The 23,278-nt window shown below is 41.7% G+C and overlaps 1 protein-coding gene across 1 annotated transcript in view; it reads left to right on the top strand.

Moving 5' to 3' along the window:
• LOC147659653 (tetraspanin-4-like) overlaps window positions 1-22,992 on the top strand; it is a 425,072-nt gene extending 402,080 nt beyond the window's left edge. Inside the window, exon 7 of the mRNA XM_086951575.1 lies at window positions 22,114-22,992. Coding sequence (XP_086807701.1) covers window positions 22,114-22,182 — 69 coding nt within the window. The 3' untranslated portion in view covers window positions 22,183-22,992. The remainder of the gene's footprint in view (window positions 1-22,113) is intronic.
• Window positions 22,993-23,278: the final 286 nt, after the last annotated feature.

The raw sequence follows: 23,278 nt of genomic DNA, 5'->3' as shown, positions 1-23,278 counted from the left end.
TCTGTATTACATAAAGGGCTGCACAAGCATCTGCAGCCCTTTCTGTAATACCAAAGTGCTCCAGGGGGGCACGCAAAGTGGGCGCATATTCCCAGTGCGCCCCAAGTGCACTTTCCATAATACGGCTCCTGGAAGGTAAGCCTCTACTGGAGAAAGATGATGGGCTCCTGCTCAGCTGGCCAGAGAAAGTGCAGTGTTTGCCAGATGTAGACACCTTCACCTCTTTATTACAAGCTTTTGCATTTTGATTATCTGTTGTAACTACATCTGCTTGATCTCTTTGGACTGGAGAGAAAGATTTAAGTCCTGGGAAGATTTGAGGCAGTATTTTCCAATTGTATGCGTCAAGTGTTTCACAGAGGTCACCTTTTTTGCACTCACTGTACCCCAAAGTTGCCCTCCTCCTCATGTGACTGACATCCATCCATAGTTAAAACTATCAGAACTGGAGTAGAAAGGATGCTGCTGTTTAATGGGGATTGTTACCAAGCAACTACACTACTAACAAGTTGGCATGTTGGAACACTCAAAACAAGGAGTCAAACTCTCCTCCATCTGCAATATAATAGTTCAATGGATGATTGAGCAAAGGCTTTATCTGGTGGCAAGCCTAAAGATCTCTGTGTGGTAGCGTAATCCAAACCTTGAATCCAGATCTACTCTCTTGGCTTTGCTGGTTGGTCCCTTCTGATCCAGCAGGAACAATGTATGCACATCCTTGAGAATCCTAACCAAAGGTCATGACCTGGCCTTGGTGACACATCTATAGCTGATGGGAAGTCCAAAGGCTTGTATGATTTCTTTGGCTCTTCTCGCACCCGCCTCAAATTTTAAGAAAAGGGCACGCACAGAAAAAACGATTATCCAAATATGGCAAACCTGTACTCTTCTCCGTGCTAAGGAATCACTTTGGGAACAAGTTGCTATGTGAATAATCTAGAAGAGATTATGCAGAACAGTGGGTGGGACCACGCACTGGAGGCGCTCTAGTCCAACATCCAAATGCAGGAAACTTTGCCTGTCCTGATAAATCTAGGCCTTTTCATCTGCTACTTTTACTTTCACACACTATATTTCCCTCCTTTACCTTGTCCTATCTTTAGTTTGCCAGCCTACCATAACACTAAAATGACCTTTACCTTCTACCTTTTACTTCATCCTATCTTCACTTTGTCAAGTAAGCCCTAAACTTTGCAATACATCTAATGTTTTCTTTAATCTCTATTTTAATTTAATGATATCAAACTCCATTAAAATTCATTGTAATTGGTATTATATGCCTTTTAAATTAAAATAATCAGGTACTTTATCCTAACTCTAACACTAATATCACCCCTAGATTAGAATATTTTTAGTGCAGTTAATTAATAACTATGCCATAACTCTATTTTTCATCTAATTGACTCCATTAAAAATTATTATCCTTATTGTAATCCTCACACTAACACTTACCTTGTATTTTATTCAATAGTTATTTGATTAATTTCAAACTATTCCTGTGCTAATACACTTATTCCCATACTAACACTTTATGAATAATAATTAAATGATTATTCAGTTAATTACTGTTGGACGTGGCCCACAGTGTCATCCCTAAGATTTTTCCCTTCACCCTTCTGTTTTCTAATCTTGTTTTTGTTGGTTTTAGTACTCTACGCCCTTTACCACTGCTAACCAGTGCTACTGTGCTTTCGCTCTCTCCTTTAAAAGTGATAGAATGGCTTATACCCAATTGGCACATTTAATGTACTTGTATGTCCCTAATAGAGCAGTACTACATGCACTCAGGGCCTATAAATTGAATGCTATTAGCGGGCCTGCAGCACTCATTCTGCCACCCACTTAAGTAGCCCTTTAAACCTGTCTCACACCTCCCCCTGCAGCCTGTGTGTGCAGTTTTAAACCGCCATTTCGACCTGGCAAAATAAACCATTTGCCAGGCCCATTTCTCACTTTTTAATGCATATAAATCACCCTTGGGTAGGCCCTAAACATCTCAGAGGGCAGAGTGCAGTGCATTCAAAACATATGGCATGTACTTTTAAGTTTTAAATGTCCTGGTAGCAAAAAACTCTTCAATTCATTTTTAACTACTGAAAGGCATGCCTCTCCTATTGGATAACAGTACATTACATTTAATAAGCTGTAACTTCTGATTGGGAGCAGGTAGACTTCGAGTTTGGGGTCTTAAGAATTGTAATTAAAGCCCTCTTCAATGGTAAAGTCAGATTTGTAGTCACAATTCTGGAAATTCCACTTTTGGAAAGTTGACGTTTTCTTTTCCAAGCAATTTGGTGCCTGCAGTCTGTTTCTGGGACACATGACTAGATGCAGCTGTCAGTTGGTCCTTGTGTATTGCTCCCATACAGTGAGACAAAGGGAAACTCAGTGTTGGCAGGATGGGAGACACTGAGTTGACGAGGGGGAGGAGCTGTCACCTACCACACTTGCACCTCACAAAAACTCTTCCTGAGTACTCTCACAAAGGGTTTGACACTGGTCTATTGTGACCCCAAGCAGGCTGGGCCATGACAGGGAGGGAAGGGATGCCTGACACCTTAGGGGAGGCCAAGGGGAGGTCAGGCCGAGGGGTGAAAACCTCTAAAAGCTTCTTCTACTTCAAAGTGAACACCAGGTATAAATATTGGAAGCTTAGCCCCAACTCTCCAGCTCGCTTCTGGACCTGTGGCCTCTGCCAGGAAGAAGGACTGCTGTGCTGCTGAAAGGACTGCCCCTCTGCTCGACTGCTGCCCTGTTGTGCTGACCTGTTGCTCTGCTGCCTTCTTGCCTGGGTGAGAAGGACTGGCTCTGCATCTCTAAACCCCAGACCCCAGAGTGACTCCAAAGGATAGTTGATTGTTCCCTTGATAAGAAGAGTTGGGTACAGAATAGGCTTCCAGTTACCTTGAACCCAGCACATTAACTCTGCCTTCTGTGAGTCCTGTCCTCCCAAGTGCTGCCAGCCAGTCCTGGTCCCTTTGAAGTGGATTTGAAGGTGCTCTGCCAGCCCATCTGCGGATCCAGCAGAACCGACACTTCTCTTTTGAGGTGGGGCCCATCTCCTGCAGATCTGGCACATCGCCCTTGGAACCAACGCACCACCTGCTGAAAGGACTTCCCTGACACAATGACTTTGCATGGCCCATCACAGCCCATCAGAGCAGATACATCTCCACTCATGGACGTCATCTCGCCCAGTACAGCCCATCGGATCTGTCTTTGCGCAAGTATCTCCATGCAAGGAAACCCCAGATCCTCCACTGCATGACACATCTCGCCTGAACCTTGCATCGCCTCTGCTGCAAGACACATCCTCAAAATGGGACTCTGCATCTCTTTGCAGAAGATTTTTAATTCCATTTTTATAAAATAATGGACTGAGACAGTGTAATAATGCCTTTATGTATTTACAACGGTAAACAGTCAAAATATCGAGTTCTTAATTTCGACCTACACTTATATCGAGTTGCTAATATCGATGGGACAGAATATCGATGTCCAGAATATCGATGGCCAGAATATCGACCCTAAGGTAAGTAATATCGAAATTACTAATATCGATAGCATATATATCGATGTAAGTAATTTCGATTTACTAATATGTGTTAGAAATATTAGTTAAGTATTTAAATTAATTGTTATAATATGTGTTTAATATGTTTTTATAATTTAAAAATATATAAAAGTAAATAATATGTTTTACTACCACAGCGGGTTGTGGGTTTATAGGGGAATAGGGTGGGAAGTAATTTATTTGTAATTAAATAATTATTTTTCAATGATTAATTTATTTTGCAATTAAATATTAATTGGCAATGATTTATTTTAATTGATTAATTGATTAATTAATTGATAATTTATGTATATTTTTAACTAAATTATATGTTTTACTACCACAGCGGGTTGTGGGTTTATAGGGGAATAGGGTGGGAAGTAATTTATTTGTACTTAAATAATTATTTTTCAATGATTAATTTATTTTGCAATTAAATATTAATTGGCAATGATTTATTTTAATTGATTAATTGATTAATTAATTGATAATTTATGTATATTTTTAACTAAATTATATGTTTTACTACTGGAGCGGGTTGTGGGTTTATAGGGGAATAGGGTGGGAAGTAATTTATTTGTAATATTAATTAATTTTGGGTAAAGGGGTATTTTTAGGGTTCAGGGTCAGTTTTCAGTTTTTGGGTAAAGGGGTATTTTTAGGGTTCAGGGTCAGTTTTCAGTTTTTGTGTAAAGGGGTATTTTTAGGGTTCAGGGTCAGTTTTCAGTTTTTGGGTAAAGGGGTATTTTTAGGGTTCAAGGTCAGTTTTCAGTTTTTGGGTAAAGGGGTATTTTTAGGGTTCAGGGTCAGTTTTCAGATTTTGGGTAAAGGGGTATTTTTAGGGTTCAGGGTCAGTTTTCAGTTTTTGGGTAAAGGGGTATTTTTAGGGTTCAGGGTCAGTTTTCAGTTTTTGGGTAAAGGGGTATTTTTAGGGTTCAGGGTCAGTTTTCAGTTCTTTGGTAAAGGGGTATTTTTAGGGTTCAGGGTCAGTTTTCAGTTTTTGGGTAAAGGGGTATTTTTAAGGTTCAGGGTCAGTTTTCAGTTTTTGGGTAAAGGGGTATTTTTAGGGTTCAGGGTCAGTTTTCAGTTTTTGGGTAAAGGGGTATTTTTTGGGTTCAGGGTCAGTTTTCAGTTCTTTGGTAAAGGGGTATTTTTAGGGTTCAGGGTCAGTTTTCAGTTCTTTGGTAAAGGGGTATTTTTAGGGTTCAGGGTCAGTTTTCAGTTTATGGGTAAAGGGGTATTTTTAGGGTTCAGGGTCAGTTTTAGGTTTTTGGGTAAAGGGGTATTTTTAGTGTTCAGGGTCAGTTTTCCCTACTGTTGCACCAACTGGAGTGGGAATAGTAATTATTGTTAAGTAATTATATATTATATGTGATTTATCATTTTATTTTTTTTATTAAATATGTATTATTATTTTTTTTAACAATTATTACATATATTTAAATATGTTTAAGTAATTAATAAGTATTATTTACAGTTTTTTAATGTTATTTTAAATTTAAAAAAAATCGATATATTTAACAACAATATTTTTAACATCGATATTAATTTTTCGATATTTTGGTACTTACCATGTTGTACATAGGGCGTCGATATTTTTGCTATCGATATAATTACGCCGATATTTGTGTAGGTCGAAATTCTGTCTGTCGAAATTCTGTCATAGATCCATTTACAACGTATGGATAGTGAGCTATGTATCAGTGTGATGTTGTCTTACCTGAAAATTTTAATAAGATCTAGAAGTTCAATGCAGGGAACTCATTATTTAAATCAATTAAGGTGACACAACAAAAATTGTGGACACTGCTAATAGTAATGAGACTGTATAAATTATAGGAGATGATTTGTATAGGCCAAGATCAATTGATAATATCATATTCTGATTGATAATGATTTTATTGCCAATTTTAAACTATGTTTTTTAATGTTATCCTATGGATTTTGATCAAATAGATGTAGTTGTGTTTGCCCTGTAAATGTCTAGTCATGTTTTAATTGTGCTTTTATGGTTTTACCACTACAAAAATCAAATAAAACTATATATTTGATTTGATTTGATAAGAAATATAGGTGGTCACAATGGAAGAGGGAAAAGAAGGGAAGGCAGACGACAGGTTTATATTGAGCTGTTATGTTCGTACTAGTTAATCCAATGCCTATTAGATTCCCCATATTAACTCATGTTTTGATTTGTTACCTTTGCCTCACATTGTAAAGCGCTCTGATATCCTTCGGGATCAAGTTCGTGCTATATAAAACTTTATAAATAAATAAACCAGGATTAAGGTACTGTGTTCAGTGGGCCTAAGTGGGTCCCTGTAGCCGACTCGCGCTTCATTGTGGTCAGCCTAAACTTGTTTTTTTGTCCCAGTCCAGCATGACCCGATAGCAACAGTTGCAGTGGCGGCTTCTCTGCTAAAGAAGAGGAGCGCTGACCCACTGCTTTTAAGCAGTGAAATAAAGGAAACATAAAATGATAATAACTCAAGGTTATTATAATTTTATGTTTTCATGCTGCAGCAGGTTTGCGGGCAGGGCGGGGCTGCTCCAATGACAGAGGAGCAGGGGGAGGAGTGGTTTGCCCATTCCAAGTGCACATTAATGTTTGCCTAGCCCTTTTGGGCCAGCCAAACCGTCCTGCACACTGTGCATGTTCTCCACAGAGGCTGCATTACAGCCTGCATGGAGCACATGCCCAGCCTCACATTCCCTGGCTGAGTGCCGAACCAAGGTGCTCCGACCAATCACAATGCTGCATTGAGGTGTTGTGATGGACTCAGGGGAGCCTGTGTGCTTCCTGTTCCGTTCCCAGGGGAGAGATGGTCAAGGCGAGAGAGGAGAGACGCGCAATCAGGTACATTTTTTTCTTCTTTTTAAACCCCTTGCCCCCCTTCTCTCAATCCTGATCGATATATTTTGGACAGACTTGTTAACTTCTTTTAGGTAATTAAGTGGCCTGGACTCTGCTGAGGGTTTTTGAACATGCAATCTTTGGGCACACAAGAATTATTGCTTGCTTCTGCAGAAGTCTGAGGATCACATCTGTCAAAACCTGATTCTCACGAATGCAGTGGGGAACTGAAGAGAGTAAATGCAAGGCTTGTGTCTGTGCTCAGAACTTGATGGCTTAATTCGGTCATTATCCCTAGACTCACAGCTCTTCAATCTTAGCACTCTACTTTGCTGGACAAATGGAGGACAAGACATATTGTTGGCTCTTGGGTGACTAAGGCGCCATAATCATGCCTTTGAAGCACGTGGAAGAGTGGCAGTCAAGTCTTCAACCAACCCTCACCTTGACTTAAACAGACATAGACTGATTAAACAAGGAGTGTGCCTTCCAGATGATCAGCTTAATCCTCGAAGTTAAGGACACCTCCTGAATGCCAGCAGACCCCTGCAGAGTAGCTCACAGACAATGCCTTCCATTCAAGCACAACTCCTTAAACCAGATGCAATGCCCGCATGCCCACTCACGGCAAAACTGGAATCTGACTCCAGGCCCTTCTTCAAAGTCTCTGCCTGTGGGATGGAGAAACATCACTCTGGTTGCGAGAAAATACCTAAGTTTGGATGAAGAGGCTGCAGGAATAAGACATGTTTCTTCTTTGCTGTGTGTTGCATGAGGTCCTTGAGGTTTGGACCAACCAGCTTTTAGCCCATGAATGGGAAATGTGGAACTAGGGCGCACGATACCTGTATACATGCTCTTTAGTCGGTGGCTGATAATATAGCCTGTTTAATGTGGTTGCCACTGGAACCGGACCACAAGCACCATGGGAGCAAGTAAGCCAATGCAATCCCCTGCCTCCAGAAATAAAAAATTACAGAACCAATTATGGAGGACCAGGGAATATGAGGGTAAGAAAAAATGTTGGATAGAATATGCAGTGCTTAAAGAAAACAAATCAACAGCCACCAAGAAATGAACAGAGCTAAATGAAACAAAAATGGAACAAGATAAAATAACATTTCAACCACGGTATATGCAAGTGTAATATAGAAGAAAGGGTAAAAATTGCTTTTTATAATTGCATTCCAGTGGCCAAATACCATCATTATTTGTGTTAAGCTTGTTTCAGTCTTTTTTTCTCTATTGGGCTTCTTTTGGACGTGTTCCTAGACGTTTTGCTTATCCCACAACCTGACTTGGCCAGACCAGCATGAAAGTGCACGCTGTTCATTTTGCCTTATTCATCATTATTTTGTAGCCAAATCAATAACACCTATACAGAGGGGGGTAAGATGCAGGTGGCATTGGCAAGCAGAGAGAAGTTTGTAAATCGTGAATTTCACACAAAATAGATTTATGTTCTTTATTGTATCATGGTATAATTATAAATGTATTCATGAAAGATATTTGCAAGAAAAGGCAAAGCCAGGCACAGCTACGTACTCTTATGTAAATTAATATTAATAAAATGGCACTAAATTATAGTTAATATGTAGGATAAATACTATATTTGAACGAGGATTGTAAGAAAGTGGGTTCTTAGTTGTGCAGAATGTGAGACCTGCGCTTATAATAGCTCAGCAAATATTTCCTCACTGATGACCAAGCACCCTATTATAGTGGTTTACTCTCTCAGGGTAATGAAGCTGAGCAGTCCAAGGCTTACTCAGAAATGGTGATGTGTGCTAGTTATCACAATTCCCTGACACAAAATAATAACACTCAATAAATGATTGTCCAGGCGGTGCCTTTTCTTTGAAAAAGCCAAAGTATGTTTATTACATACACAATACTAAACACTAAGCATTGATTTACAAATAAAGACATCATGCAGATAGAAATATATTTGGTAGCATTCTGAAACCACATTTCCCCCCTAATGGTTCATGACCCCCAAAATCTCAGTACCCCTCCAACCTATACCAGACAGAACATCACCATATAGGGGGCATCACTTTAAATAAAACAGGCCTATTGGCTTTGTCAAGGAATCATCACAACAGTAATATAAGGCAAGCCTATTGGCTTGTCACAGGTCTCCGCATCAACATATAAGGCAAGCCTACTGGCTTTGTCAGTGTTACTACATTAATGCATAATGCAGGTCTACTGGCTTTATCAAGGATCATCACATTAAAAGACCAATAATCCACATCTTAAAATAACCTTTGTATCACTGAAATCAATAGCCATGTTTAAATGAGAACATTATTGCCAGTAAAGCATTGCAGTGCTTATCAAAAAGCACTGTCAGCATTATACTGGGAATAAACATTTCAAATCGATATACCATGTCCCTGTGTCTTTGTTTTACACATTTCAGCCACCTAAAACGCAGCCATAGGCAGGGCTGGACTGGCCATAGCTGGCACCGGGCAATCCCCTGGTGCGCCGCATGGGTGGGGTCCGGTTTTGGGCTCCCCTGGGGGCCGTTTTTGTCACAGGGTCGTTTTTGCAGCATAGCTGCAAGATCGGCCCTGCAACAAAATCGGCGAAAACCGGCCCTGGCAATGAGCTCGGCGGCACCCACAACCTCCCGGGCCAAGCACTTTGCCAGGGCCAGTTTTGGTTACCAGTCCGGCCCTGGCCATAGGACTAACCACTTGAGTTCTCTGCATTCCTAGGCAATAGAACAAAAGTCCCAGCCTTGAGAGTGTTTTAAAAAACAAATGTAGAAAAGCCTGGTGGTCATGCATTTCATGAATACAGAGACTTAGGATCTAACTCCAAATTCACTTCTGGGGGGCTGCAGCAACTCCCAGCTGCCCCAGCCGTCTTCCCGTCTAGCCAGCACTATTGGTTCCTGCCATCCTTATTCTCCCTACCCATTCCGTGCAGGCAGAGTGTGCGGATTATGGTGGATGTCCCGCTCCCCCAAATACAGTCATAAGGGAGCGGGAGCAAGCCCACTGCCACTGGTGGGAGGGTGACAGCGCTCCCCCTCTCTTACCTTCTGGGGCCCAGAGGCCTTAGTATCTTTCTGTGTCAGTCCCTGGGGGCAAGGATTGGAATGGTAAAGGTCCCCATGCACTAACCCCGCCCCAGAAATATTTTATGCTAAAGATGTGCTGACCACCGGGCCCTACCTGGGGGTATTTTGAAAGATGCAGCTGAGCCCCACTAGCTCCTTTTCTCAGCAAAGAGGGATCAAAGGTCATCACCTTTAAATGTGCAGAACGTGGGCCCTGATGGACGATTTTTCTGAATTATGGCTCTTTTTACTCCTGGTGGTTAGCTCTTGCGACTAGGTACAGATTCAGTATGTTTCCTGGCCTCAAAAATGGAATACCTTGCAGAGAGCTAGTTTCACTTGCTCCCTATGCCAGTTTTCTCCTTTGCCTAGTTCTTGGTGCTCCCCTCCTCCTCCTGGGTCATAGAAGTCCAGGCCTTCCATCAGCTGAGCCTCAGGGGGCGTAAGGGAGCCATCCTCCCTTGCCCAATACCTAGAAAGATCCACTAGCCCTGGGATCAGCTGCAGACAGAGTCCTCAGTCCATTAGGGCATCAGGGGGATTTTCCCCTTGTCTAAGCTTCCTCCTTTCCTGGGGTGGCTTCGGCATGCTAGTGAAACACAAGTCTGGTGTCGGGTCCCTTTGTGAGTGCTTGGGAAAGTCCCTTTGAAGTAGGATCAGGGCAGGGCCCAACTCCTCCACAGACATCCTTTGAGGAAGACCCATTCACTCTACACCCAATTCCCTTTGTGCACTGTCTGACTCTAATATGCATTTCCCAGTAGGAGAGCCATCACCTGCCCAGACAACTGAAAACTCCCAGAAACTTTAGGCAGAAAAATGACAACTTTCCAAAAGTTAATTTTTTTCAATGAAAATTTAAAATCCGATCTGCCCATTGGAGAGGACTTTAAATTACAATTCAAAAGAGTGTAAAAAGTATTTTTCTATCTGCTACCAAAAACTGAATTCAGCATTTAGTAAATGCACCAATGTATTCCAATGATTCCCTATGGCAGTAGCTAGCCTTTCTACAGTGAAAAAATGTTTTAGGAATATTTCACTGTTAAATCATATTTAACATTCATTTCTACATGTCCTAATTTTAAATATTTGCATATTGCCTTAAATTAGAAGGATTAGGGTGAAATCTTGTGGGTCGAGCTTCCAGGAAGATAGGAAGACAACCCATCCTGAAGGCTTGGTTTCATAAAATCATATGCTTGCCTAAATAGACAGCTCCTAATCTTTCTTTTTTATAACAACGTTAGCAGTACCTCAAAAAATGTAAACATTTTCATATATTTAATATTCCATTCTAGTCAAATTTTTATGTTATTGAAACTTTTTATGTAATGCAACGTTACCCACAGACACAATTAAGTGCTACACATTTTTTTAAATTTATAAAGTGCTTTCATCCAAAGTGCTGGAATATATAAACTAAACAAAGTAGCAGAAAAGCACAACATATCACAAACAAGAGCACAACGTCAAGGTAAATAAAAAATAGGAAGCTTTTCAGACTGACGTGACTAGGGGGTAAACATCGTTGCAACGAAGTCGGTATAACGTATGCCATTACAACGCGGTCATTACAACAACTGCGTTGTTACTTCTCATACTATTACAACGCAAGTCATTACAATGACTTGCTGTAGGGGACAGAAGGCGTTGGATGTTAAATCCAACACCGTCCCTACTGTTGCACAGACTGGAGTTGGAATAGTAAATGATACTATTCCAACATCCAGTGCCCCCCCTACATCAAGTCGTAATGACTTGCATTGTAATGCTATGCTTAGTAACAGCACGGTAGTTGTAATAACCACGTTGTAATGGTATGCGTTGTAAACGAGTGTATTGTAGCGTGTCCTATTAGGCTAGGTAAGACCCGATAAATAACTTTTAAGACTCCTTTCTTAAATCAACCATGGAGATAGCCGGATAGTACGTCGAAATTCGTTCCACAAACTTGTGCCAGTTAAATCAACAAGCTTAAAGAGAAAGTTGGTGAAAATGGGTGAAGTCACGGCAATGCTGAGTTAAGCAGAAAAATCACTCGCTTAACTTTGTGCTGTGGTTGCGACTTTAAAAGCAACTTCAGTTCTCCTGCTCCAAGATAAACAAACCACATGCAACTTATGAACACTATTACTGCTGTGTACGAAGTGGAAGTGGGTCCAAAGTACCAAGCTGTGTGTCACCCAAGTGCATACTGCAAGTCATCATTTCCACGGCACATCGCAGCTGGTTTGCTGAGCTTTGTTCAATAGGCACAGATTATGAAGGACAACAATGCCGGAAAAATGGAGGGCGGCATAGGTCAAAGAGCGGTACAACTGCAGCACTGTGCTATCTGCCCTAGGAATGCAGGGAATGTCAGCTGTAGGAACAAGGAGTGCGTGGGGCACTGCAGACTTCAAGTGTTTTCAACAGATTTAGCAAAAACATTTGTGCATGCAGAACAGTTGCTGCCTCCGCAAAATCTGGACTTCTCCAAAGGCAACTAGTGAGAAATCTAAACAAGGTGCATTGTACAGGAAAAGCAATAAGGTAAAACCTGTGTTGCGGGTTAAGTTTTAAAATAAGATACCATTCTGGGCCCACGGTAGCGACCATGTTAAGATAGTTTGTAACCATATGTAAAGATTGTATCTTCGAAACACGAGCAGGTCGGCAATCATCTAAATAAAGAGTTATCACTCGGTATTTCATCTAATGGGTGATCATGGTCGGGTTAGTGAACAGTTTCATGATGTCCATTTGTTTAAACATCCGCTTTAAATAGTTTAATGAAGGATTCTCACTTAATTTCTTTAGCGCTAAACAATAATCAGGACAGACTTGAGAATGCTGCTTCAAGCGTTGCCCAAAGCAACAACGGGGGGAGGGAAAGTGAAAGCATGCGATGCGCGCACTTTGTTGCCGGTTTCTTTGCCTAAGGCAGACAGGAGGTGGCACGCGCGGACAGGAGATGTGCACTCCGTGCCTGTGCACATCTCCTGTCCGCGCGTGCCTTCTCCTGTCTCCCTTGGGCACTGAAAGTGGCAGCAATAGTACCCCTTGTTATAATCGATTTAGTGGGTTGGAAGAAGTGGACTGACCATCACCCCAGTGCATTGGAGATGCCAGGGGCTGTGGGATTCTTTCTACCGTAGATAGTGGTTCTATCGTTCCTACTAGGGAGGAAGTACCTGACCAGGGTAGCACTATTCCAGACCCCTTGTCAGGGGATGTTGATACCCAGGCCGCCATGGATACACCTATGCTGTCCCCTTCCCTTGTTAAAATTCTGTCCTGGAACATAGCCGGCTTAAAGAAAAACTTGCCCGACCCGGAATGGAACAGTTTTGTAGATGATTTCCATATTTGCATGTTCCAGGAAACCTGGTGTGTAGAGCCAGAACACAAACAGGGCTATTCTACGTTTTTTGTCCCTGCAATACAGCATGGGAGGGGGCGCCCATCGGGTGGCTTACTTATTTGGATCAGGATAGATTTGAATTGTAAAATTACTGTTAATTATGTCCCCTGTAACGATATTCTACATATAACTGTTAAAAGGCAGTCTGCCAGGAATGCTTTTGAACTTTTTTGTATTTATGCCAGGGGGCTCCCAGGGGGCCAATTGTCTCCTATACTGGAGTTGTTAGACAACACGCTTTCTGCCCTCCCTTCTAAATCCTCAGTATTAGTGGGAGGTGACTTTAATTGTACATTTGAGCCTCTTGATGAGGATGAATTTTTGGGCTGTTATAATAAGCCAGGAAATCAGTTAATTCCATCCTTATCTCTGGCCCCAATTAAGAAGTGGTCGGCTCGAACCATTCAGTTGAATGCCCTGGTGTCTGCACATGACCTATGTGCCTTAAATGGCCGTACCACATCCGATCGTATGGGCGCTATGACCTTCAATCGATTAGGTTGCCCGTCACGGATTGACTACATCCTTTTGGATATAGGGTCATGGGCTAATCTGGGTGATATGGAGGTCAGCCAGAGGATTGATAGCGACCATAATCCCCTTTGCATGGGTATGTTCTGGGGAGACAACGGTGGTGAGGAGGTTCACAATGAGCTGATTACCAAAGAACTAGTCCCTTCTAACTGTAATCGCAGGATTAAATGGAATGTGGTTAGGTGCAATGAGGGGACACTCGAGAATATTAGGGTTCTAGTTTCGGCTGCCTCATCTGCCCTGGTTCCAGTGAACCAAATTTCACTCCAGCTTCAGGGGTCGGTGCTGGCAACTAAGTATAAAGACCTAATAGGGGAGATCAGTATGTTTTTCTCAAAAAAAAACAAGGGATGTCATTCGTCTAAATGCACGCAAAAAAAGGGGAACCCTTGGTACACTGCCTCCTGTAGAGAGAAAAGGAAAGCAATTTCACTAGCTATTAAAAATAAGGATGCCCCAGCTGCTAGATTAGCTAGAAATGAGTATCGCACCAGTATTATGAAAGCCAAAAAAGATTGGGAAGAGGAACATTGGCAGGCTCTAAAGGAAGCGGCTCATGGGAAAAATGCCACTGCATTTTGGAAATTGATCAACGTCATGGATAGACGAGGCGCTGAGCCCATACCAAACCATATAACTGAGTCCCAATGGTATTCCCACTTCTCAAATTTATATGGCGTGGGCTCCTTAGAAGCTGCGCCAGTATCCCCTATACTAGGTACTGATCGTATGGTCCATCGGAATGATGGCTTTACAGATGTACTGTTTTCGCCCCGTGAGGTGCAAGAGGCAATCCTTAAAATAAAACCGGGCAAGGCACCTGGCCCGGACGGATTACCGGGTGATTTATTGATGTCTAACCCACTGGTTTGGGCTGATTTTATTGTAAATGTTTTGAATCTTATTCATTTAGGCGAGCAGGTACCGGACTCATGGAAGGGTGCCGAAGTTGTTACCGTTTTTAAAAAGGGTGAGAGAGAGGACCCTGCCAACTACAGACCAATTAGTCTAATTGATGTTATTCAAAAAGTAGTTGGCAGGGTAATTGTAAATAGGATTGAGGGCTGGCTTATGGAAGAAAACATTCTGTCCCACTTTCAGGCTGGATTCAGAAACAATGTTGGGGCCATTGACCAAGTCTTCAGATTTTGTGCAGTTTTCTGGAAAACAGTGTCAATAGCCAGAGGGAGCCTTTACCTGGCTTTTATTGACCTTAAAACGGCTTTTGATGTAATACCCCGTGTTAAACTTTGGAATGTCCTATTGGATATGGGTTTCCCATCTTATCTGCTAAATCTTATCATCAAACTCCATGAGGGTACATATGCGAAGATACGCTGGGGGGCGCAGGGGCAACTCACTAAGAGTATACCTGTTAATAGAGGGGTGCGGCAGGGGTGTGTGATGGCCCCTACTTTATTTTCCCTCTTTATAAATGGGGTGGTGAAACATCTGCAAGATACACCGGCTGATGCCCCCATTGTGGCTGGGGAGAAAACACCATCCCTCCTCTTTGCCGACGACACCCTCCTTTTATCAAAAACCCCCACAGGTCTCCAAACCCTTCTTGATCAGTTTAGTGTTTTTTGTCAGGAACGGGGACTTACAATAAACACAACCAAAACTAAACTAATGGTTATGACCGCCAAGAGGAAATATAGGAATATCCACTTGACCTTGAATGGATCTCCTTTAGAGGTGGTCGATGAGTTTGACTATCTTGGTGTTAGGATTAATAATCACTTGAAATGGGAACCCCATATATGTAAAATGGTTTTAAATCTCAAAAGGGTTTCCGGCACTATTCTAAAAAACCAACGTCTCTCTGTAAGCAGGCCAGTTGCCCCAGCCTTATCAGTCTACGAGGGGAAAGCAATTGCCTCAGCTGTTTATGGCTCGGAACTGTGGGGCAATGAGAATACCAATGACCATGTCCGATCAGAGAACAAGTTTATGAGGGACTTGGTGTCGCTCCCATCCTCTACCCCACTTAAACCTTTATTCTTAGACCTGGGTAGAAAGTCTATTGGGGACATCCTCCAGCTCCGTCCCCTCTTATATTGGGTTCGTTTGAGGAGGACCCCCGAACTAGTTAATTATGCCCTTTTGCTAGATGAAATGCTAAAATTAAACACTTCAGGCAAAATCAGGTGGCTAAATGCATTAAAAAAGCTTGTTGCAAGTGTGGGTTTAAGCGACGCTTGGGTATCCCAATCACCTCCACCAAAACAAGTGGTGAAAAAATTATATTGGGATTGGATAGAGACCAAGGCGCTACAGAACCCAAACTGGGGACATTTGACCGAGACCTTTTTGACCCATAAATGCACCCTAAAATTGGAATTGTTTTTGGACTTCATTCAGATTCCTCGGGAAAGGACTTTATATCTTAAATTTAGACATGGAACATTGCCCCTCAAAACTTTTACATCTAGATGGAATAATAGGAGGGAAGAGGATATAATGTGTCCAGGGTGTACAAATCCTGAGGAATCATTGGGCCACTTTTTCTTTGCCTGTAAGGCATACATCTTACCTAGGAAGAAATGGTTAAAACCAGTACTAAAGAATCTTGGTGTTAGAGATTACAAATCAGCTTTGCGTATTCTTATCTCCGACACCTCTTCTATGGTTACTATTTGTGGGGTTGCAAAGTTTTTATCATGTGCCTGGATCATTAGGACTAAGATTTTTAAAAATGCTCATCAAGTCAATTTTTCCACATAACTTTTATATGTATTTTTGTAAAAAATGAACTGTTTTTATAATTATGTCTGTACTTTATGTTTGTACTTTTTATGATACATGTGTCGAATAAAAGTATAATGACTGGCAATAGTCTCGCAAGCGAAGCCGCGCATGCGCTGCGTTCGCACGCGAGACCTAAAAACCTGAAACTGGAGGAAGCCAAGGACTGGAGAGTAGGTCTTGCACAGCTGACGATAAATTATGAGCGAGTTGATAGAAAAAGTAAGCCAGCCTGATAAGATGGAGCAAAACCTTTAGTACATTTAAAGTTAGAAAATAATTAGTGACATCAAAAGCGATAAGGAATAGTCAACCATTGAAAAAACTATGAATAAGGAGTCATATGAGAAGAGTTAGAAGGCCCAAAAAAATAGAGAAGAAAAATGAATTGTTTGCAATGGGTGGAAAGCAAATGGTGGAAGTGCCACATACGTCGAACAACAGTAATCTACTTGGGAAAAAAGTAATAATGGAACAAGGAGTTTGGCTGCTGAGAATGGAAAAAAGGCCTTGATTTTCTTGATAGTGTAGAAGTGGAAATGGTAATGAAGAAGCGCAGTAACAGCTGGCACAGTATTCCTGCTGTCACTTTCCAGTGAGGTTTTGATCATTGTTTGTGACCTGCAGCCCACCTTCTGGCAAGGAAATGCCACAATGAGACTGCTGCCTTGCATATGTCAAGTTTAGACTAAAAACATTTGAAGGACAAAACTGACAGGCCTACCTCTGAGCACCCCACTGTTTTCTATCCTCTTCCTCATTGCCTTCCTTTAAGTCCAAACCTCAGGATACCCTGGTGTCTTATGTAAATGTCTTATGTAAATTGAGTAGTATTCTGGGTCTGTCTTCAAAATTTATTCTGAACGCTTTCATTTTTGTTTATGACAGGGAATTCATTCTTAAAGGAACACAATACATTTTAACAGTTTGCAAGCAGTGTTATGGAAAGGAAATACACTCTGGTTCAATTTCACTGGGTGTTGATCAACACTAACATCTGTCTGAGGAAAATCTTCCAGATCTGCTGGCCAAACACCATCAGAAATGATGACCTTCGGCAGCAGACTTTCCAGCTCACTGCCCATGAAATAATCATGAATAGATGTGGGGCTTTATAGGCCAAACCCTCCACAAGCCCTCATCAATCACCACCAGGGGGCGTATTATAGAATACTGCGTACTCTCATTGTTGGTGCTGGGCCCACCTTTCTAAAGGTGCGCTTGGCGCTAACAAGGACAGTGTGCCCAAATATATTGAATGTGCTGCCCCTTGGCAGTGCATTCACGTGAAATACGAAGCGGATTTGAAACAGCCACTCCGTGTTTCACTATACAGGTAGCAACCCGCCTGCACTTTTAAGGGGTTTATAGATCCCTTAAAGAGGGTGCAATGAGGGACTGCACCCGCCTGAAAGGGGATGTCTGGGGTGGCCATAGGACCCCCTTTCTACCATCTAGAGGGCTGCTGTCAAAGGGCGCACTGACATTGCACCACAAAAATGGTGGTGCACTCTAAGTGCGCCTCCTGACAGCTTCTTTGCCTCTGTGCACTCGTCTATAATACGGAGCGGGCACAGAGGCAAAGGGATTTCCTCATTTACATGAGTCACTCCCCCATGCAAATGAAAGGACACCCTCTGGGGATAGCGCTAGTGTTATATGTGTGCCAGCACCATCTGTATTACAGAAAGGGTAGCACAAGCGTCTGCAGCCATTTCTGTAATACCAAAGTGCCCCGGCGGCAGGCAAAGCAGGCGCACACACCCATTGCATGCCCTGGGGCAATTTGTATAATACGACCCAGGCAGGTCCTAGCCTGGAACCTCAAGGAAAAGAGGAAGGCCAAGAAACACCTGGTGCTGAGGCCTCGAGCTTGACTGCAAGGAGATGGGCTAAACTTGGAGTCAGAATGACCGAAAAGCCCAGGACAAAGATGGCTGGAGCGTCCTGGTTGATGGCCTATTCCCCAAGAGGGGTAATAGGTATAAGTAAGTTAGTCAATTGCACTGGCCCGGACCATTGCCTAATTTGAGCCGGTAATTGCCAGGAAGGCACAAAAGGAGAAAACAGGAAGCGGCAAGAGTAAGAAACATGCAGCAGTGCCTGGTAGTGGTTTTAGGAGGCCTAAAGTAAATTCAAGTCTACAGCCTTGGTATTCATCATGATGGTTTTTAATAGCACCGCTGGAGCAGAGCTTCGGGCAACGGCACATATTCTTTTACAAATTAAGCAGTGGCTGGGACCCTATGATGTCCTATAATAGATAGAAGGCGGGTGCTGCTTTTCTAAACTGCACCAATTGTTTTATTAGTATTGCATGATTTCCTTCTATATGGAGTAAACAAGCAGATATTATGCACATCGTTAAGTCAGACCAATAGTTCAATTGTCTTCCTCTGTTTTATCAACTTTGTTTTATATTTTTCTAACTCAATGAAAATATAGGCCCTTTTTTCCAAGTGGGCTGTTTATTCTGATCCCTTGCAGTATTTGATGCTCCACTCACCCACTTTTACATGCATTTCTTAATATTCAGAATGAATATTTGAAAGTGAAACAATTTACTGCACCCAGTAATTATCACTCCCTTCTGCTCCCACGGTGTTGGTACTTAACAGATGCTGTTAACACCTCACACTCACCTCACCCATTTGGCGCCCACGTCTGTATATTTGAAATGGTAATAAAGTTACATTTGAGATAGTAGTAAGTGTTATAGGTTGGGAAGAGAAAAATGTATGTATTTATTTTTCTAGCAAGACAGCGCATTTCATCAAGAAATGCAGTACATAGCTATTAGTAAGGTGGTACATAATATTAATCAGTTGATATGGAAACATATAAGGATAGTTGTAGATTTCATGGATGGTGGATGTTGAACATGGATAACACAATAAAAATAATAATAATTATTATTATTATTGTAATAATAAATAAATGTGTGGAGCGCATAGCTACTCCTTGCAGAGTGTCCCAGCGCTAGGAGCTGCCACAGAGAAAGAAAGGCTGATCAATCCAACGGGGGATCACTCTGAACGGAAAAGCCAAGCCTTCACTTTTTTTCCTGAATAGAGGATCGGAGGGAGCTTGCTGGATTCCCAGAGGCGGTGTACTCCAGGCTTCAGAAGCCAAATGCCGAATGAGCTACCTCCTGCAATCGAATGGCCTAGTTGTATATTTATGTGCAGTGACATAAGGTGACCCTTTAGGGTAGTTTTAAAGGAAGCTAGTGGAGGGATTGAGCACAATTGAGGAAGGAGAGAGTTCCAGTTCAAGGGTCCCAATAGGTAGATTGATTGAAACCTGGAGACCGCCCATGATTGTTTGGGAGCGATTTCCAAATTATGATTGGCTGAGCATAGGTTACAAGTTGAAACATATCTGCTCAGGACTGAGCAGAAATTGTTGGAGGTGAGGCACTTGTGGCTTTGAAGTCTGTGATCAGAGATACCTTGTTTGCTCTTATTTTTTAACAGGTGATCTCTATTAGATGTTTTATAGTATAGTGGAACATTTGGCATTCTACAAAGGGCAAAGTAGAACTACTTATTTAAAACATTCATCAGAAGGACAACATCCCAGTGAACCTAACAGTTTTTATCTGACAGTCAGCCACCTTGGTGACAGTAGTCAGAGGTGGGAGTGTATTTGAAATGGTGGCTAAATATGATAGCGGTAAAGCCGAATACCTCCTTTGGGCTTCCTCTTTCTATAAATTCAGTTTTTTTCCTGAATGCAAATCTATTTTTTTAGTTCTACTGTTCATAGTTTCTCTAGCTGTACTTATATCAAGATGTGATGCCATTTATTCAAATTAATGCTATTGATTCAAGACTATTGAATCATGTTCAAGTTATCTTCTGATGTTTATTCATCACAATGCTTAAGGAAGCGTCTTCAAATTAAATCAAATGCTTGTGTATACTTCTTATGCCAGGATTGCCTAGTTACGATTAGGAGAGCTAGTTTCATGTCTGATATTCAGGATAACCAATGAGTTTGGTTTAGAACCGTTGCATGTTCGTTTATCATACACCAAAATAGTGAAAATCTGGCATGAAGTTTGGCCCTCTTTATATCCATCATTCCAATTCCTTGTCTGTGGTAAAACTAGCTTGTTTACTAAAATCATCACAATATTAAGAGAATACAAATAGGAACTAGGACATTTTTTAGTATGAATGAATGAATGGATTTTTATACCGCGCAAACTTAGCCCCAAGGGGCATCAAGGCGCAATACAAAGAAACATGAAAATCCAAACTACCCGGTGACTAGAACAAAAGGCCAATGGGAGAGCCAAAACCTAATATGCTTGAGAGAAAAGCCAGGTCTTAAGAAGTTTTTTAAATATTAATTTTTTTTAAATATGACAAGACCTCGCTGTGAAAATAGCTTGTTAATTGGTATTGCTGTGAGATAGCTCAAATGTTGAACTGCAAAACAGGCCAGTAAAAGAACGTACTGTTTGTTCTGGGCACACATTATCAGTTAAGCGTTGTCACAGACCGATGACGAAGGACCTGTCCGCTTTCTGCATTTTATACACAGGCTAGTACATGCTGGGATTGCATAATGCAAGATCTTCCCTTGGGAGCGAACTGGTGTGGAGGGAAAGGGTGGGTAAGATTGTCGTCAAGCCGTTCTGTGACTGCTCTGCTGATGGACATTACATTCGAGTGTGTTTAGTTACTGACTTTTAAAGATTATCAGAGCAGTATATAAAAGAAGAAGGGATCTCAATGGCCTACAATAGTGCATTGGACACTAAAATAAACTGGCGGCAGGGCCCCTGAGAACATGGTAGTTTTCCAATGAGACACACGTGCCACCAGCTGCAGTTATTATCATATTTGCTGTAAGGATGATATTCTGGTGTTTCTGCCCTTCCTAAAGGCGGGAACACAGATTAGTTATGCACACTTTACCGGGGCTATGTGCACATGTCCCAGCTGAGTGTTTAGGGTTATTTACCACATAAATCAGTGTTTCTTATAATTAGCACCCTGCTTTTGAGAACATACCCATGTCAACCTACTAACCTCATCAATGAAAAGCAACTGCCCGATCATGTGACAGATGCTGCTCATTCATTGGGGTACACACAGCCAATCACAGAGAGAGGGGAGGTGTGGCATGCTTTCGCCAGTCATTACTCCGTATCCCAAAAATGAGAACTATCACATACGGAAACAAATCCTTCTCAGTAATGCAGCCAAGGAATGGAATCTGCTTCCAAAATCATTACTTGCAGAGGATGGCATGATAAAAATTCAAGAACTTTCTTAAACTTTTCTTGTTGACATATAGGATGTATTTGTAAAGTTTGCATGCACACACTGTTAATCTTTTTATCGAGTAAGACGTATGTTCCTGATGCCTGAAGTCCACCTAAGAGAGGGTCATTTTCTATACTTTAATCTGTTAGTTATGTGTATCTTACCCGGCGCCAAGAAGAACGACGGATGTTGCATTAAAGAAAGCAAATGTCATCCTTTTCTGGCAACAGTGCAGTACATTGATTAGCAGGAAGAACAATGCAAAAGGAGGGGTTGTAATATCTCATTAAAAGTAATTTTAACAAAGAATGAAGTTAACCTAGATAGGAATGTTTATAGTGTAATGCCTGCGTTTGTTAAGGTGACTGTATTTTAAAATATATTGTGCGCTTATTTACCCTAGCTTTATGGTGTATAGGGCTATTATTGTCAACTTGGGGCACCACTCAACTACTTGACCTACTGAAACATTTGATTCAAGGGTGATTTGACTTTGAAGGAAATATTTTGTATGTGCTGTAGGATATTTATTTTTCTATTTCTATAACAATATTTTTAAAAGAAAAATGTTTTTATACTTAAAAAAAATGTTTTTTATACTTAGAAAAATAATTTGCATTTCCCAGAACTGTTTTCAACAATTTGCCTCTTTCTCTTTTCCTTTAGATTCTGGGACTCACATTTGCAATGACGATGTACTGCCAAGTGGTCAAAACCGATACTTTCTATGCATAAGGAATAACCCCAAATGCGGACATCTTTCCCGCTTCCCCTGTCACTGCGCGCGACAGGTGGAAATTAGTGACGTCGCACACTTCCATACAGTTTCCTTTCTCCCTTCCCTCCCACTACTTTGTGAAATATATACTGCACCATCCCTGGACACCTACGGTCTTGTGAACCACACCCCAGCAGGAAAAGGAGGACAGCAAAGTCCTAAAAGGGACTTGGCATGCACACAGCCTCAGACACCACACCACAGAAAGAAAAAAAAGAAAATCAACCTCTGTACTTCAAACAACAAAAACAGAGCTTGGCCCAAGGGCTCAGGAAAGTTGTGTTTGGCAGCTGAGAGACTGGGGAACGTTCTAGAAAGTCCATTGACTCGTGGAACACCACATTAGAAAATGGCGTCGGACGGCCCGGGACTCCACTCCCCCCATCTTAAGATATGGGGTGGAAGAGACCTTGGCTGGCAGCACAGTGTTTTGGTTTAAGTCATGTTTCTGGAGACTGTTGCAAAACCGGTGTCAGAGTGTGCGGGAAGGACACAAAAGACTGATACTGCAGCATTTAGACTGCAGAAGGGTACGAAGGGGTGTGGGAAGGATGGGTAGACACCCGTCGCCATGAGAATACCTTTCTACTTCAGTGTGTCTCTATTCCCAGCCCTATGCGATGAGGAGTACCATGCCTTGGGGGTATGAAGCAGAGGCAGCTCCTTGTCGAAAAGGTTCTCTTTTTCTTTTTTTTAACAAAGCAGTATTTTGTCATGCTCTCGAATAAATAAATAAATGAATAAATAAATAAATACATAAATCAACATCCCATTGTCCAATTGACTGGATCCCACTGTAACTTTTTTTTTTACAGGAAGCTGCTTTGCTTTCCCTGCGGGTTCAGAGATTGAATGACGCACCTGGTTCTGAGCCAGATTAATATACATTGGGTGCTTCCTTATTAACGTTTGAAAACAGCCTTTTCCTGATGAGGTACCTCTTGCACACAAAAAAGCCACCATTGAAACTCAAAACAATCAATCAATCAAGGGGTTTATAAAGCGTGCTACTCGCCCATGAGGGTCTCAAAGGTGGGAGTGGGGGGGGGGAGG

Source organism: Lissotriton vulgaris, unplaced genomic scaffold, assembly GCF_964263255.1.
Source record: "Lissotriton vulgaris unplaced genomic scaffold, aLisVul1.2 SCAFFOLD_453, whole genome shotgun sequence".
NCBI classification, from domain to species: domain Eukaryota; kingdom Metazoa; phylum Chordata; class Amphibia; order Caudata; family Salamandridae; genus Lissotriton; species Lissotriton vulgaris.
This window is presented reverse-complemented; position numbering and strand designations above follow the sequence as displayed.